This window comes from Carassius gibelio, chromosome B9 (assembly GCF_023724105.1).
Source record: "Carassius gibelio isolate Cgi1373 ecotype wild population from Czech Republic chromosome B9, carGib1.2-hapl.c, whole genome shotgun sequence".
In the NCBI taxonomy this organism is placed as follows: Eukaryota; Metazoa; Chordata; class Actinopteri; order Cypriniformes; family Cyprinidae; genus Carassius; species Carassius gibelio.
Genome location: NC_068404.1, coordinates 14,767,197 through 14,780,475, shown reverse-complemented (window position 1 = coordinate 14,780,475; position 13,279 = coordinate 14,767,197). Strand labels below are relative to the sequence as shown.

The 13,279-nt window shown below is 38.3% G+C and overlaps 1 protein-coding gene across 1 annotated transcript; it reads left to right on the top strand.

The window, feature by feature from the left end:
- The first annotated feature begins 6,136 nt into the window (after window positions 1–6,136).
- Window positions 6,137–13,279, top strand: arglu1a (arginine and glutamate rich 1a). The gene is made up of 5 exons (XM_052565619.1): window positions 6,137–6,292; window positions 6,386–6,672; window positions 8,471–8,696; window positions 10,849–10,932; window positions 12,092–13,279. The coding sequence occupies exons 2-5, from the start codon at window positions 6,389–6,391 to the stop codon at window positions 12,254–12,256; spliced, it is 759 nt and encodes a 252-aa protein (XP_052421579.1). The 5' UTR covers window positions 6,137–6,292; window positions 6,386–6,388; the 3' UTR covers window positions 12,257–13,279.

Below are 13,279 nucleotides of genomic sequence, written 5' to 3'. Positions count from 1 at the left end.
TTTAAAAGAGGGCTCACTAACTACTTCTTTTATTCGATGACAGAGGCTTTGGGTCTGCATCTAATGGATTTAATGGATTGGATCCGCATTTAAACTTTTAACACTTATGAAAAGTGAAGTGTGTCACAAGCTGCACCAATCTGTTGCGATGTGTTTGTTCGAGACATCGACAGGGCCAATGACAGGGCGGGACACCCAAACAATGGAGGATGTGGGGATTGTAAGAAACGTATTACTGAATTTGGTATGCTGGTGCTGCTAGAGGTTGAGAAGCACTTTAACTAGATTTTTACATTTTCTAAGTAAATTTGCAGCTCATCCATGCAAATAAATTTGTTTTTTATGCGGTTGCTAAATGGCTTTAATGTGTTCCTCTATGGCTGTAAAGGTGTTCTGGACAGTTGTTTATTAGTCAAACAATCCCACACACAAATTTCTCTTTCTCTTCCTGAAATATTTTAAGAAAAAATAAACATATTAATATATAATTTATTTCTGCAATGGTAAAGCTTATTGTCAGTGGCCATTGCTACCATCGTGAGTGTCACATGTTCCTTCACAAATCATTCTTTATTATATATATATATATATATATATATATATATATATATATATATATATATATATATATATATATATATATATATATATATTAGGGGTGTAACGGTTCACAAAATTCACGGTTCGGTTCGATACGATACACTGATGTCACGGTTCGGTTCGGTTCGGTTCGGTACGTTTTAGATACAGCAAAATGCAAAAACATCTCAACTTTTCAGAATGCCGCAAGCGCACCGCGGGTCATGTGACAAGAACCAACCAATCAGCTTCATCCTTTCCCGTAACAACGTTGAAAACTCAGCCAAGATGAAGGAACAGCTGATCATAGTTGTATATGGATTGCAATTTTGAAATAAATTTAGTAGCAGAGCTACTGCAAGCGATTTTTAGAGCTGCAAATCCATTTATCCTTTGCTGAAATTTCCGCGTCTCATGGAGAGAGCACGTCATTGTTGCTTAGCAAAGACAGACGCCTCATGAGCGCTTCTGCCCAAGCGCTTTGGAAAGGAGGAGAAAGACGTGCTTAGCGTTTTCCACGCGTTTTTAGGAGCGATATGTGAACGGACCCTAAGGCGCTCGCTCACTCAGCACGCGCTGAAGGCTCATTGCAAAATGTCTAATGCATTTAACAGACCAGAAATATAAGATCCTAAAATAACCAACAGGTCTGGTGTTTGGGTGCACTTTGGATTCCCTGTAAGCTATAATACTGGTGTCTAAATGCTGCAGGCATAGTTTGTTGCGTGCATGTTTCTCCTTTTTTTCGTCTTTTCCCAGATACTGACACAATAAGGTGATGTCGGCGTAAATGAGTTGACATGTTTCAAGTATTCACGCTGGTGTTTTTTTTTTTTTTAAAGCAATGAAGCAACCGCGCGAAGCCCTCACTATATAGGATTTTAGAAAGAATGCAGAGCACTAGTGTAGTGTGCAAACTTACCACAGTGTGGATTTCAGAAAGTGTGCAAAGACTTCACGTGCACACTTACCATAACATGGATTTACAAATAATGTTCTAAGGAGGGGCTCTCATGTCACTCTGATCGAGCAGCTCATAGATGGAATCATGCATCTCAAACAATATGTTTGAGAGTCATCTTCTTTTTCTAGTCTGTTAAACGCATTGGCCATTTTGCAACGAGCCTTCAGCGCGTGCTGAGTGAGTGAGCGCCTGACTGAGTCATAACATAACATAAACATAAGTTGGTGTTTTTTTCTTCTTCGGGAGTGTCAGGGGCGTTGCCTGTTACGTCGTTTGGGTTATTGGGCTACCTTGTTGAACGCATATCATTATATTTCTCTTTTTTTTTTCCAAATATAATTAATTAGTCCAACGAACCGTTCGGTATGCATAATGCGTACCGCGTACCGAACCGAAAGCGTCGTACCGAACGGTTCAATACGAATACGCGTATCGTTACACCCCTAATATATATATATATATATATACTGTATGTGATACAGACAGACAATAAAATTAAGCAAGCCAAATATTTTACATTATAACTGATATATGCTCTAAGTAATCAGAAACTAATCTAATAAAATCAGAATTGATCCTCAAAAAGACAGCTTGCAAATTGGATTCAAATCAGTAAATCAATACCCAACCCTACTCATAGCCACCCTCCAACCCAAAATGGCAAACGGGACATCATAAGGTCAATTTCCACATGAAACAACCTCCACAAAACCATTTGGGACAAGATCTATCATTCTGAATTTTATAGAAATTAGACAAGGTTACAAACTGTACACAATAAAAAGTATCCCATACTTACAATAAACACAATAAAGCCATTGGCTTTTTTCCATGGTAATCTTCGCTGTTACATTCGCCTTTTTATAGATATGGTTCAAACCCCTTTTTTGAAATCCAATTAATTTTTTTGTCCACTGAAAAGTTTGAGGAATAGTAAAGGCGATAAAAAACTTAATTCAATGTATGTCGGGTATATAGTTTTAATGGCGCCTAAAGGAAACATATGCAGAGTTAACAAGCAACTGAAGCATGTCAGAGTGAAAAGCTTCTTGAATTTCCATGAAACCTCACACACACAGTAAGGTGACTCTTTGCAGATACAACCCCAGGAGACTTTAAGAAGTCAGTGACCAGGATCAGTCCAGTGACCAACAAGCTATAGCCAGTATATATGACCCTCCCCCACTCAACACACACACACACACACACACACTGCAGGACGGGTTAAAGAATCTCCTCCTGAGAGCCTTGTTCTCCCTCTCTCTCTCTCTGTCTCAGGTCTTTCTCTCCTTTCCTCTCTTCAATGGTCCTTTGTGTAGGGGCCCCTGGGACATCAACATGACAATGTGCCCCAGCGGTGGGATCCTGTGTTTGTTAAGTGCCCTCACCCTCAAGAGACAGAGGCTACAGCCAACTGAGAGGCGAGGTTAGCCAGAGAGGAGAGGCCATCTTTGATCAAACGAGTAAAAAAGGGGGAAGAAAGAGCGCAACGACTTTTCATTAACTCGAGTAGCATGAAGGCCATTCATGTTTGAAGAGCGGGAAAAAGCAGCGCATTATGCTGCTCAACTAATCATTTAAAGATGAGGTTAATATGTTTGAGAATTGTAAAATGGCTCGATTGAAAGCGAGTGATCTGGCCTAAGGTATAGCTTTGGTGTCTGTCTTTTGTGTGACGTTGCTCCACTGGAAGGAAATGCTGTCATTCTTAGCGTAGCAGCTGGGAAGTAGCGAAGTCATTTAGTTTGATGCTCATTGATCTTATCAGAAACATATAATACTGTTGACTTCCTATAGAAAAGAATGAGAATTGTTTGTGTGAACAACATGAAAAAACACTAAAATGTCCTTCCTCCAATGAAAATGAAACCTCTATCATATACCAACTATTACTGCTGCTTTCCAGAAAGCGAAAATATTATTTTTTTTAGCTTTTCTGAAACTTTCACTTCAATAACTTCTCCTGAAATCCACAGTTCCATCTCAAGCTCAGTCTAAAATTACAGTCTTCTACCACTCGTCCTGGATTACTCATACAGGCAACTTATATATTATTCTGTCACACAATGACCATGAATACCATCTAACTGGTAGGATGGTAACACTGAGTGTACAGGATTTTCTTCCCCCCAGAAGGAAGAGCAGTCATTTTTAGTGTAGCTGCTCAGAAGTCATTTAGTTTGATGCTTATTTAATGCGATTTACATTCTCTAGAAAAACAACAGAGAACAGTTTACTTGTGTTTAGGCATTTAACATGAAAAACCACTTAAATGTCCTTCTTCAAGTAAAAACAAATCTCAATCATAACTTTCAAGTTTCATCATCTCATCACTTCTAAGCTGACGGCGTTCTCCCACTCGTCCTGGATTATTCATCGAAGCAACTTTGTACATTATTCCGTTACAGTGACCATGGACACCAAACTAAAGTCTTCAACGATCATATTTTGTGCATTTTTTTGCGCAGCTTGTCAGTGAACAACGACAAGTGTAGTATGTGTAGTAAATGCTGCTCCGTGTGAAAGCGCGCAGGTGATTGAGATTTACCACTGATTACAGAACTGCCTTTACTGACCAGATTAAATATTGCATGTGATTTATCGTGCACCCCTATCAACTACTGTACAACAACACACCTTACTGAATGATAAACAGGCTCAAGAAGTTTGCTGAGGTGATGCTGGGAACACTGGAGTGTATCTTGCTGGTGCTATCTGGCAATAAAACTGTGCTCAAAGATTTGACCTATGACTGGAGCCAGTAAAATTAAATATAGCCACTGTGTTTTAAGACCTAGTTTGACCAACTAGCAGTTAAACTAAAGAGTCTTCATTTTCAAATTAGACTCATCTACCTTTTTATGTATCTGACTAATGACTCTTGAAGAAAAAAAAATAGCTCTCTAACTTTTAAGTCTAGCCTAAGCTGTTTATACAACAGCCCCTAGAAACTGAGTTTGAACTATAAAACCACTGCAGTGGTTAGTGCATAAATGCTTAAGAGATAGTCCACACAAACCTGCATGACTTTCTTTCTTATATGAAACAGAAAAGAAGATATAGGGCTGGGTATGACAATATATTTTGGTGACAATATAAAGCATCAGTTTATATAGAGAACATTTAATTGTTTGTCTATATAATAGCAGTGAACCCTTATTTTCCTGGGATGCAAAAACAAAAAGAGAAAATCATCTTTCCTGCTCTTATCTAGACCCGCTTTCCCAGTTCTTAAAACGGAGTCACTATTGCTTTGCTCATATGTGTTTTAAAATAGCCCTGGACGAATATTTTTTAGCCTGTAGTTTATCAGAATAAGCAACTGCCTGTCACAATGCTCCCTTGGAGTTCGAAGGGGCTCGGACCTATTCTTAGAATGACCGTTCTGTCTGCAAATGGGCCTGACAAAAACAGAGTAAGTTAGGAATTGGTTTTCATATGGAGCTAGGATAAGCTAATCTCTCAAGGAAACCAACAAGATGTGCTAAAACATGACCAACAGAATGGTACACAGAAAGAATTTGGCGAAAACAAGTGCGCAAGAAACTGATTATTATTTTGTGGAATGCACATTAGACTGTTGCCTTACCAGATTGTTGACACTAAGCTGCTAGGTATATGTTCTCAGTTGCACAGACTGCACTGCACAATGAAATTCTTACGTTCGTAACGTTCCAGTAAATCACCCATTAGCAGGCCCAAACAGAATCTGCACCTGAAGAATCCTTCAAAATGCTCTGCATTCCTTTAATTCACAGTTTCACACACTGCACACCACATCTTTTTATTAGGCCCTATTCTGGCAAATTTTATTATTTAAGCTACCAATACGAGAGTGGAAATCTCAGCTCCATTTGATACATTTTATAAAGTTTTTATCCACTCAGCAACCTCAAAAATCATTGGGGACAATGCAAAAAGGTCGGTAGATTTTGTCTGGACCTGCCCATTAGATAATGACTTGTTAAACTTGTATTTCTTTCAAACCTCTGACATTTGGAAAAAGCATAATACTGTTACATTTGCGAAAATGAGCAGTATACTGCTTGGAATAGCCTACTGCATCCACACTGCAACATGCTTGAATTAACCTACCAACTCAGCTGTTATGGGTGAAATGGTATAACTACTTGAGTTTTATCCACTGATATATACATAATTATATAATTCTCTATTATAGATCAGTGGTTTTATCTCTTTCTTAGCTTATTAGATCAGACTGCCAAATGTCAAACGACATTTTACATAAAATTAAAAAATGCCATACATTAATTTCTAAAAAGGTAACGAAAATGTCACTCATTAAATATGTAACGTGATGACAAAAAGTAGCTTATAGCTACTCTTCTTTAGTGTGGAATACGGTTGCACTTCATGGCACTTAAATAATTTTGCATATTCAATGTGGACAGTGACCTTTTCATTTGTCAAAATATACAGCGTTGTGTAGAATTAAAATACTGTGAGGCATCCAGTTGTTTGGGGGGGAAAAGGCTTAAGCTTTGTAGTCATCGACGGCGTTTTGTGTGAAAGATCATCAAGATACCTCAGCTTCCGCAGACTCCACTCTCCTCGTGTTGCTCACTCACTCGGAATCAACCCGGAAATTTCCGAAAAGAGCCGAACCCGTTGCATTCTGGGAAAAGGAAGACTGGAGGCGGTCGCCATATTGTTTGGTTCCGCAGATTCACTGTTGCAGAAAACAGTAAAAGTTCTGATTAAACGAGCTTTTATTCAACAATTACACAGGTAACCGTCACATAATATTACACGAGGTCGCTGCAGACCGTGCTGCATTCATAAAACCCTCTTTAGCGGTGTCCGTCGGATTTATTCGTGCAGGAGATGGGTCGCTCCCGGAGTCGCAGCACGTCCCGGTCCAAACACTCAAAACACAGCCGCAGACGGAGCCGCTCCAGATCCAAATCCAGCAAGAAAAGGAGCAAGTCAAAGGAACCGAAGAGGAGCAGAAGGTCCCGCTCGAGGTCAGGCAGCAGGAGGGACAGAGGTGGCTCACCCCCCGACCGAACCGACATGTTCGGCCGAGCACTGAGCAAGAGACACAACGACGAGAAACAGAAGAGAGAAGAGGAGGAGAGGAGACAAGAGATAGAGAGACAGAGGAAGATGTAAGACATCTAACGTTATATGTCATGATACTCGTGTGTGTGTGTGTGTGAGTGAGAGAGAGAACATTTTAAGAAGTGCCAGCACTGTATGGAGATGCCGCCTTACTCAATTCTGTGTCTATGACGTGTCGCTTAGTCTGGACAACACCATCACTTAAGTTAAATGCTTCAAATATCAACTCTTTGTTGTTTAATATTGATAAGAACCTAACAACGTAGCTAGTGTGCAAAAAGTGACATGTTTCATGTTACCAGTCTGTATTCAGTGAGCTTTCATCGCTCTGTGGACTCTCATAGACAGCTGTCACACATCAGGTCATCTCATCACTGAGATCTGCTGGCCATGTCAGATGATACGTCTTTGTATCTATCACAGATTGTTGACATCTCTCTTTTGTGATTGGGGACCACCGGTATAATGTTAAGAGTTTGTGGAAGAGAAGGAAAGGTGGTTTCTAGTGAAAGAACAGGAAGAGACGTGCTGCAGCCCCAGGCTTGAGCTTCACCCCGAATACATTGTGACCGCATTCAGGGTGTTTTAAAACTAAAAGAGAGCCCCTGGATCAAGTTACGTGACACTGAGATCAAATCAAAAGTTGGCTGCTGTTTGTTTGATTTTTGTTTTGGCTCTGGGCAATGTTATGGTCACTTGGTTCAGTATTGTGTCTGTGTTTTGTGTTCCTTCTTAAGGCCAGGTGTGACAGCTTGCTCTCCTCTAATGGTTTAGTCATGCTTAAAATGTAAATAAAGTTGAAACATGTTTTTGTAATCAATGCCCCCTTGAGCGGCATACTTTCCTATGGGTTTATGATGTCAAAATGTGCCAACCCAACGTATTTTGTTTTAGAATTGTGCAGTTCACAGGTGGAGCCTACCAGTAACATCTGCCTCTTCTTCAGGGATCAGCAGTGCATTGTGTGCAATGCAGAATGTAACACTTGAACCTCTGTCACAATTGGTTTAAAAAAATATGCAAACTATGTTTCACAAATTGAGCCTAGTATGATTGCATTTATAATTTGATAGCATCAGCAATATTTGGTTGAAATTGAAAATTATAAATGAATTACCCAATCAGTATGTTTTGCTGTGTTTATGTGTGTGTGTATGTGTGTATATATATATATATATATATATATATATATATATATATATATATATATACACACACACAAGTATGGTAATAACTATAATTTATGTCTATAATTGTAAAATTTTCTTTGTAAAAAAAAACATTTTCTCAAGAAATAATTAACAAATAAATAAAATAGTATTACATTTAAAGTAAATATTAAATGAAATATTGTTTTAGCTATTATTCTACTTTAATTATTTGAAATGAAAAAAAAAAATGGAAAGTTATAACTCAAATTATAGTTAAATTATAGTTGTATATAACTGAAGTATTTAGAATCAATATTGCATCGGTGGCCAGTGACAATTATGTCAGATCAAAGAAATACTGGCCTGATTGTGCAAACATATTACTTCCTTACTGTCAGCCCTGATTTTGATTAGTTGTTCTTCACTCTTTATGTATATATATATATATATATATATATATATATATATATACATACATACATACATACATACATACATATTACTTCCTTACTGTCAGCCCTGATTTTGATTAGTTGTTCTTCACTCTTTATGTATATATATATATATATATATATATATATATATATATATATATATATATATATATATATACATACATACATACATATATACATATATGCTTCTGTCAGTGAAACTGCAATGTTTGATTCTTTCTTTCTCGTATCCTCTACAGCCGTCAGCAGGAGATTGAGGAGCGTCTGATTGAGGAGGAGACCGCGAGGCGCGTGGAGGAGCTGGTAGCACGGCGTGTAGAGGAGGAGCTTGAGAAGCGGCGTGATGAGATTGAGCATGAGGTGTTACGGCGGGTAGAGGAGGCTAAGCGCATCATGGAGGCACAGCTTTTGCAGGAGCTAGAGAGGCAGAGGCACGCCGAACTGAACGCCCAGAAAGCCAGAGAGGTAACGCTCGGTCGTTCGGAACACAGCGGAGCTGAGCCGCAAACCGCACACCCACAGCCGTGGCACAACCTGGCACTCGTTTCTTCACGAGATAGAGCAGGAGACGCAGGCTAGCTCCATTGATCGGGTGGGGAATAAAATTAATTACAAAATGCGACATTTTCAAGGTGTGATGTGATGCTTGAAGCAGTTCTGTTGAGCTGCTGTCTGGGGAACGCTAATATTTAAGGACATTGGGTATTGGAGTCCATGTTTACTCTATTGACAAGCTCTGCACTTTTTCTGTAATACTTCAATTTTATCGAGTCACCCACACCTAGTGCACTCTCGAGGGTTTCAAGTGAACGTTTTGCCACGGCTGTGATGGACCAATATTATGTTTTCCATCTTTTCTCACCCCTTTTATTTTTCACCCCTACCCTGCTCTCTTCACTCCTCATATCTTTTAGCGTTTTACTGTCACCAATGTAAGAAGATGTTTGTCTTCAATAAAATGCTTTTCTTAAAAAAAAAAAAAAGGTCACAAGGCCTGTTTTTGTTTATGAGCTTTCAAAGTGAAAGTTCATCATTACACACTTTGATAGGTCTAGCCGTAATTCTGTTTTGGATGTTACAAACACATAAGACCTTTAGTAGCCACTAGACCGCACTTAAATTAGTTAATTAGCTAAATCCATAGTTTGTAATTCCACCCATACCATAAAGGAGGGTTACTGTGCTGTAATTGTAAAGATGCAATGAGTAATGAACGAGAAACTGATTCCATTCCAGAAGCACACACAGAATCCAGCAGCTCAGCACTAATAGGGTTAGATATGTGCCCTCCTTCTGTACATTTTAGATTTGTGCCCATCATCTGTAGCCCTGGTAATGAACCATTAAATTAATCTTATTGTTGATGATTTTGTCTTCAATTGCACTATCAATCACAAAAAACGCTCTACCTTTCCCTTTATTGCTCATCCATTTCTGTCATACATGTTTTATATTTATTAATTGCTGATTTGTTTTTTGTTTTTCATAGATTTCTAACATTTTATTTTTTCTTTGACTTCCGTTTTGACGTCGTTTAAAAGTGCAGTGTTTTAAATGTACTTATGTGTCCTCACGATTTGCTTTTCCTCAGGAGTGCTGCCGTACGGGTACACACACACACACACACACACACACACACACACACACACACACAGACATACACACACACAGACACACATTACTACATCCACACTCAGTCAACGCTACTCTACCATTGAGCCTTAGATGCCAACACATCACTGTTTTTGTTTTCAAACAAACTCTTCTAATGAATGATCCAACCTTTGTGTTTTTGCAGTCTTTAACATCGTTTAACGTTAATAGCCTGACGTCCCCACACGGTAATGTTGTATGATTAACATAATTCATTTTCCTGGACTGTGCTATATATACTGCATGTGGTGTTGCTGTGTAAGAGCACTAGCTCGTGCTAGCAGCTCAGAAATTTTTAAAGGGGAGGTGCTGCGCTGTCCAGGACGGGACACACGGAACCAGGCAGTAAATACTCACCCCTTTAATCAGCAGTTGTGTAGGTACAGTACAAAGTCAAAGGAGAAAGGCGTAGGTATACGAGCATTGGTGAGCCACTACTATTCACTCTCTCCTTTATTTAAGTTAATCTTTCTTTGTCTCTCTCGTTTTCTTTTGAAATTTTTGCTTATGGATGCTGATAAAATATAAAAGCGAGAGAGAGAGAGAGAACAAGCTGATTTTTTTTTTCCTTTCATCTACAATCGAATGAGATTCTTCGTTAGTTGTCGATGTGTTGTCTATACATACCAGTTCTGGATGGATGTAAATGAATGCATAAATGGATGTTTGGATGATTGTATTTACATATAACGTGGCGGGGATTAAAGGTGTGACTGAATACATTCGTGGGTGGGTTTTTGTGCTCATTGTTGCATACATAGAGGTTAGCTTCAAACATTTGATGCTGCAGAGCAGAATGTGAAATGTGGAGTGTGTGTGAAAGCGTATGAGAGTGTGTGAGTGTCGCTGGCTGGTTCCAGTTTGTGTGAATGTAGACGTGTTTGAGTGTGCAGCTGGGTTTATGGGGACTTATTTCTGTGGATTTGTCTCCCCGCCCTAACATGTCACCATATCACTCCTTTAGATGGAAGAAAAATCCAAACGAGAGGAGCTGGAGAGAATTTTGGAAGAAAACAACCGAAAGATTGCTGATGCTCAGGCTAAGCTGGTACTTATTCCTATGTTTTATTTTGACAGCAAAGCAGAAAAAACAAGAACAAAAACCAAACAAATAATAAAAATAGGTTCACAAAACAAAAATTCAACTTAATAGAGTATGCTCTCTATGGGGGGTATTTATCAAGTATTTATATTTGTCTACACGAAAAGTGTCTTTTTGTTATGCATGACAAGGTTACCACAGAAAATCAGAAATTAGGGTCACAACAGATTTGAACTTCACTATTACCATGGCCAAAATAATTTACAAAAATAACATTATATATATATATATATATATATATATATATATATATATATATATATATATATATATATATATATATATATATATAAAAAAAAAAACTTTAAGTTGTCCATTTTACACGTTACATGTACTTACTATTGGAATAACATACATATATATTATGCATAATTACAAGTAACCCTAAAATGAAACCTAACCCTAACCTTATAGTAGGTACATGTAGCATGTGTAGTATTAACATGATATCAATCATTAGTGGTATTAACATAAAAAAATAGTTCTATAATAATTCTATAGTGAATAATATTCTCAAATATTTATTTGACTAGAAATCGTTATTTGTGAATGTGATCTGTAAAATATTGTTCTTAGAGTTCTTATCCAATGATACTTACTAATCTGGAATAGTTATGGAAATTAATTGATCCAAAAGGGCCGGAACCCTAATGTACACTGTTCCATGCAGAGATCAAGCCAGTGAATTAATATTAAAGTCCACTGAAAATTGTAATGTCTAAAAGACAACTGATGCATGTTTATACATTTCAAGATCATCAGAATTGTGGCCTTTTGTATCTCACTCAAAATGTCCAGAAAATATATATATATACGCCCACGGTTTTGACTTGGTGTTAAGATGAAGTGATTGTGAATCTCTCTCCTGCTTGTTTTGTTGTGGAAGAACCTATCCTCTCTGAAATGTTTAATCTGAACGTTCAAAAGGGCTGCTTGGCAGTGCCCCCATTTTATGTATATGGTAGTTCTGAAAACTATGAACCTAGGTTTTGTTTTTAGTACATATATCCTTTTGTTAATTAAGGTACATTTTAATGTATTAGTGCATCAAAAGATTTAAAGCGTAACTGTTTGTCTTGGCTAATTGCTCATGTGTTTGTTTTAGGCTGAAGATCAGCTACGTATTGTGGAAGAACAAAGGAAGATCCACGAGGAACGCATGAAGCTAGAGCAGGAGAGGCAGAAGCAACAGAAAGAAGAACAGAGGATGATATTGGGGAAGGGCAAGTCCCGACCTCGTCTCTCCTTCACTCTCAAAGCTACAGAGTGACTTCTCTCCTCTCCTCTCCTCTCCTCTCCTCTCCTCTCCTCTCCTCTCCTCTCCTCTCCTCTCCTCTCCTCTCCTCTCCTCTTCTGTTCTCTTTGGATGTGTGCTTCATGTTGAAGTGAATTGGAGTCTCAAAGAGAGGTCTGACCTGTGCGCTCTACCCTCATAATGCTCTTCGTAAACCCTGGAAAAAATCCTCACGCTTCAAAACCGGACTTGCAGGCACCACCACAGACTTACAGATCAGCTGTCATCTTTTGCTTTTTTTTTTCAGTGTGTTGTATTGATATTTGACACCGTTAAGCTGGATGCACCTTCAGAAACAGGGCATTCCCCCCCCCTTTTTAATAGCAAGCAAATAAGAATGAATTAGTGTAAATAGTTGTGTATATGAGTGTGTTTGGTTAGTTGGTTGGTCAATATATATCAGTGGTTTGGGAGCTCTGTTTGTACAAGCTCAGTTGAACTACTGTTCTTGCGTTCAAAGCATAGGGGAAGTCCACAAAAATATTTGGAAAAATGTAAATTGGCAGACATTGTTTTGTGCTTATTAGTGAATGTGTGTTGCAAGAGTGTGTTGAAGCATTTGGTATTTTTTAGATTGTGGACTGAATGCCTCAAAACCTAGTTTCTAAAATGCTGCTTAACACATTGTTCTCATAATCACCTGATATGAACTGCGTTTATAGCATTGTCACCTAGACACAATTGTCTTTTTTGATACACCTTACTTAAATCGCTTGTTTTTGAAACGTAGAACATATGTTGCCAGAACTTATTAAGCATCCATAATACAAGCTTTTTGGTGAAAAAAGGTTACAATGTTACAAAGTCTTGTAATGTTTCTAGTGCTCGGTTGGTACCTTAAGGAAATCGGGAATCGCAGGTAAGACTAGTTAGGGTGTGTGTGCGAGCGAGTTTGTGTGTGTATGAGTGTATGCTAGTGTTCTTGTCTCGTGGTAAATTACCCCTTTGCTTGTGAACTGGGACATTTAGTGTGATGACCAATAAATCCCTTGAACACAA

What these genes read in the sequence shown, in the direction of transcription:
- arglu1a (XM_052565619.1), top strand. Translation starts at nt 6,389, where the DNA reads ATGGGTCGCTCCCGGAGTCGCAGCACGTCCCGGTCCAAACACTCAAAA. An exon ending in ATAGAGAGACAGAGGAAGAT is followed by an intron (nt 6,673 to 8,470) that starts GTAAGACATCTA and finishes TATCCTCTACAG; the next exon opens with CCGTCAGCAGGAGATTGAGG. An exon ending in ACGCCCAGAAAGCCAGAGAG is followed by an intron (nt 8,697 to 10,848) that starts GTAACGCTCGGT and finishes TCACTCCTTTAG; the next exon opens with ATGGAAGAAAAATCCAAACG.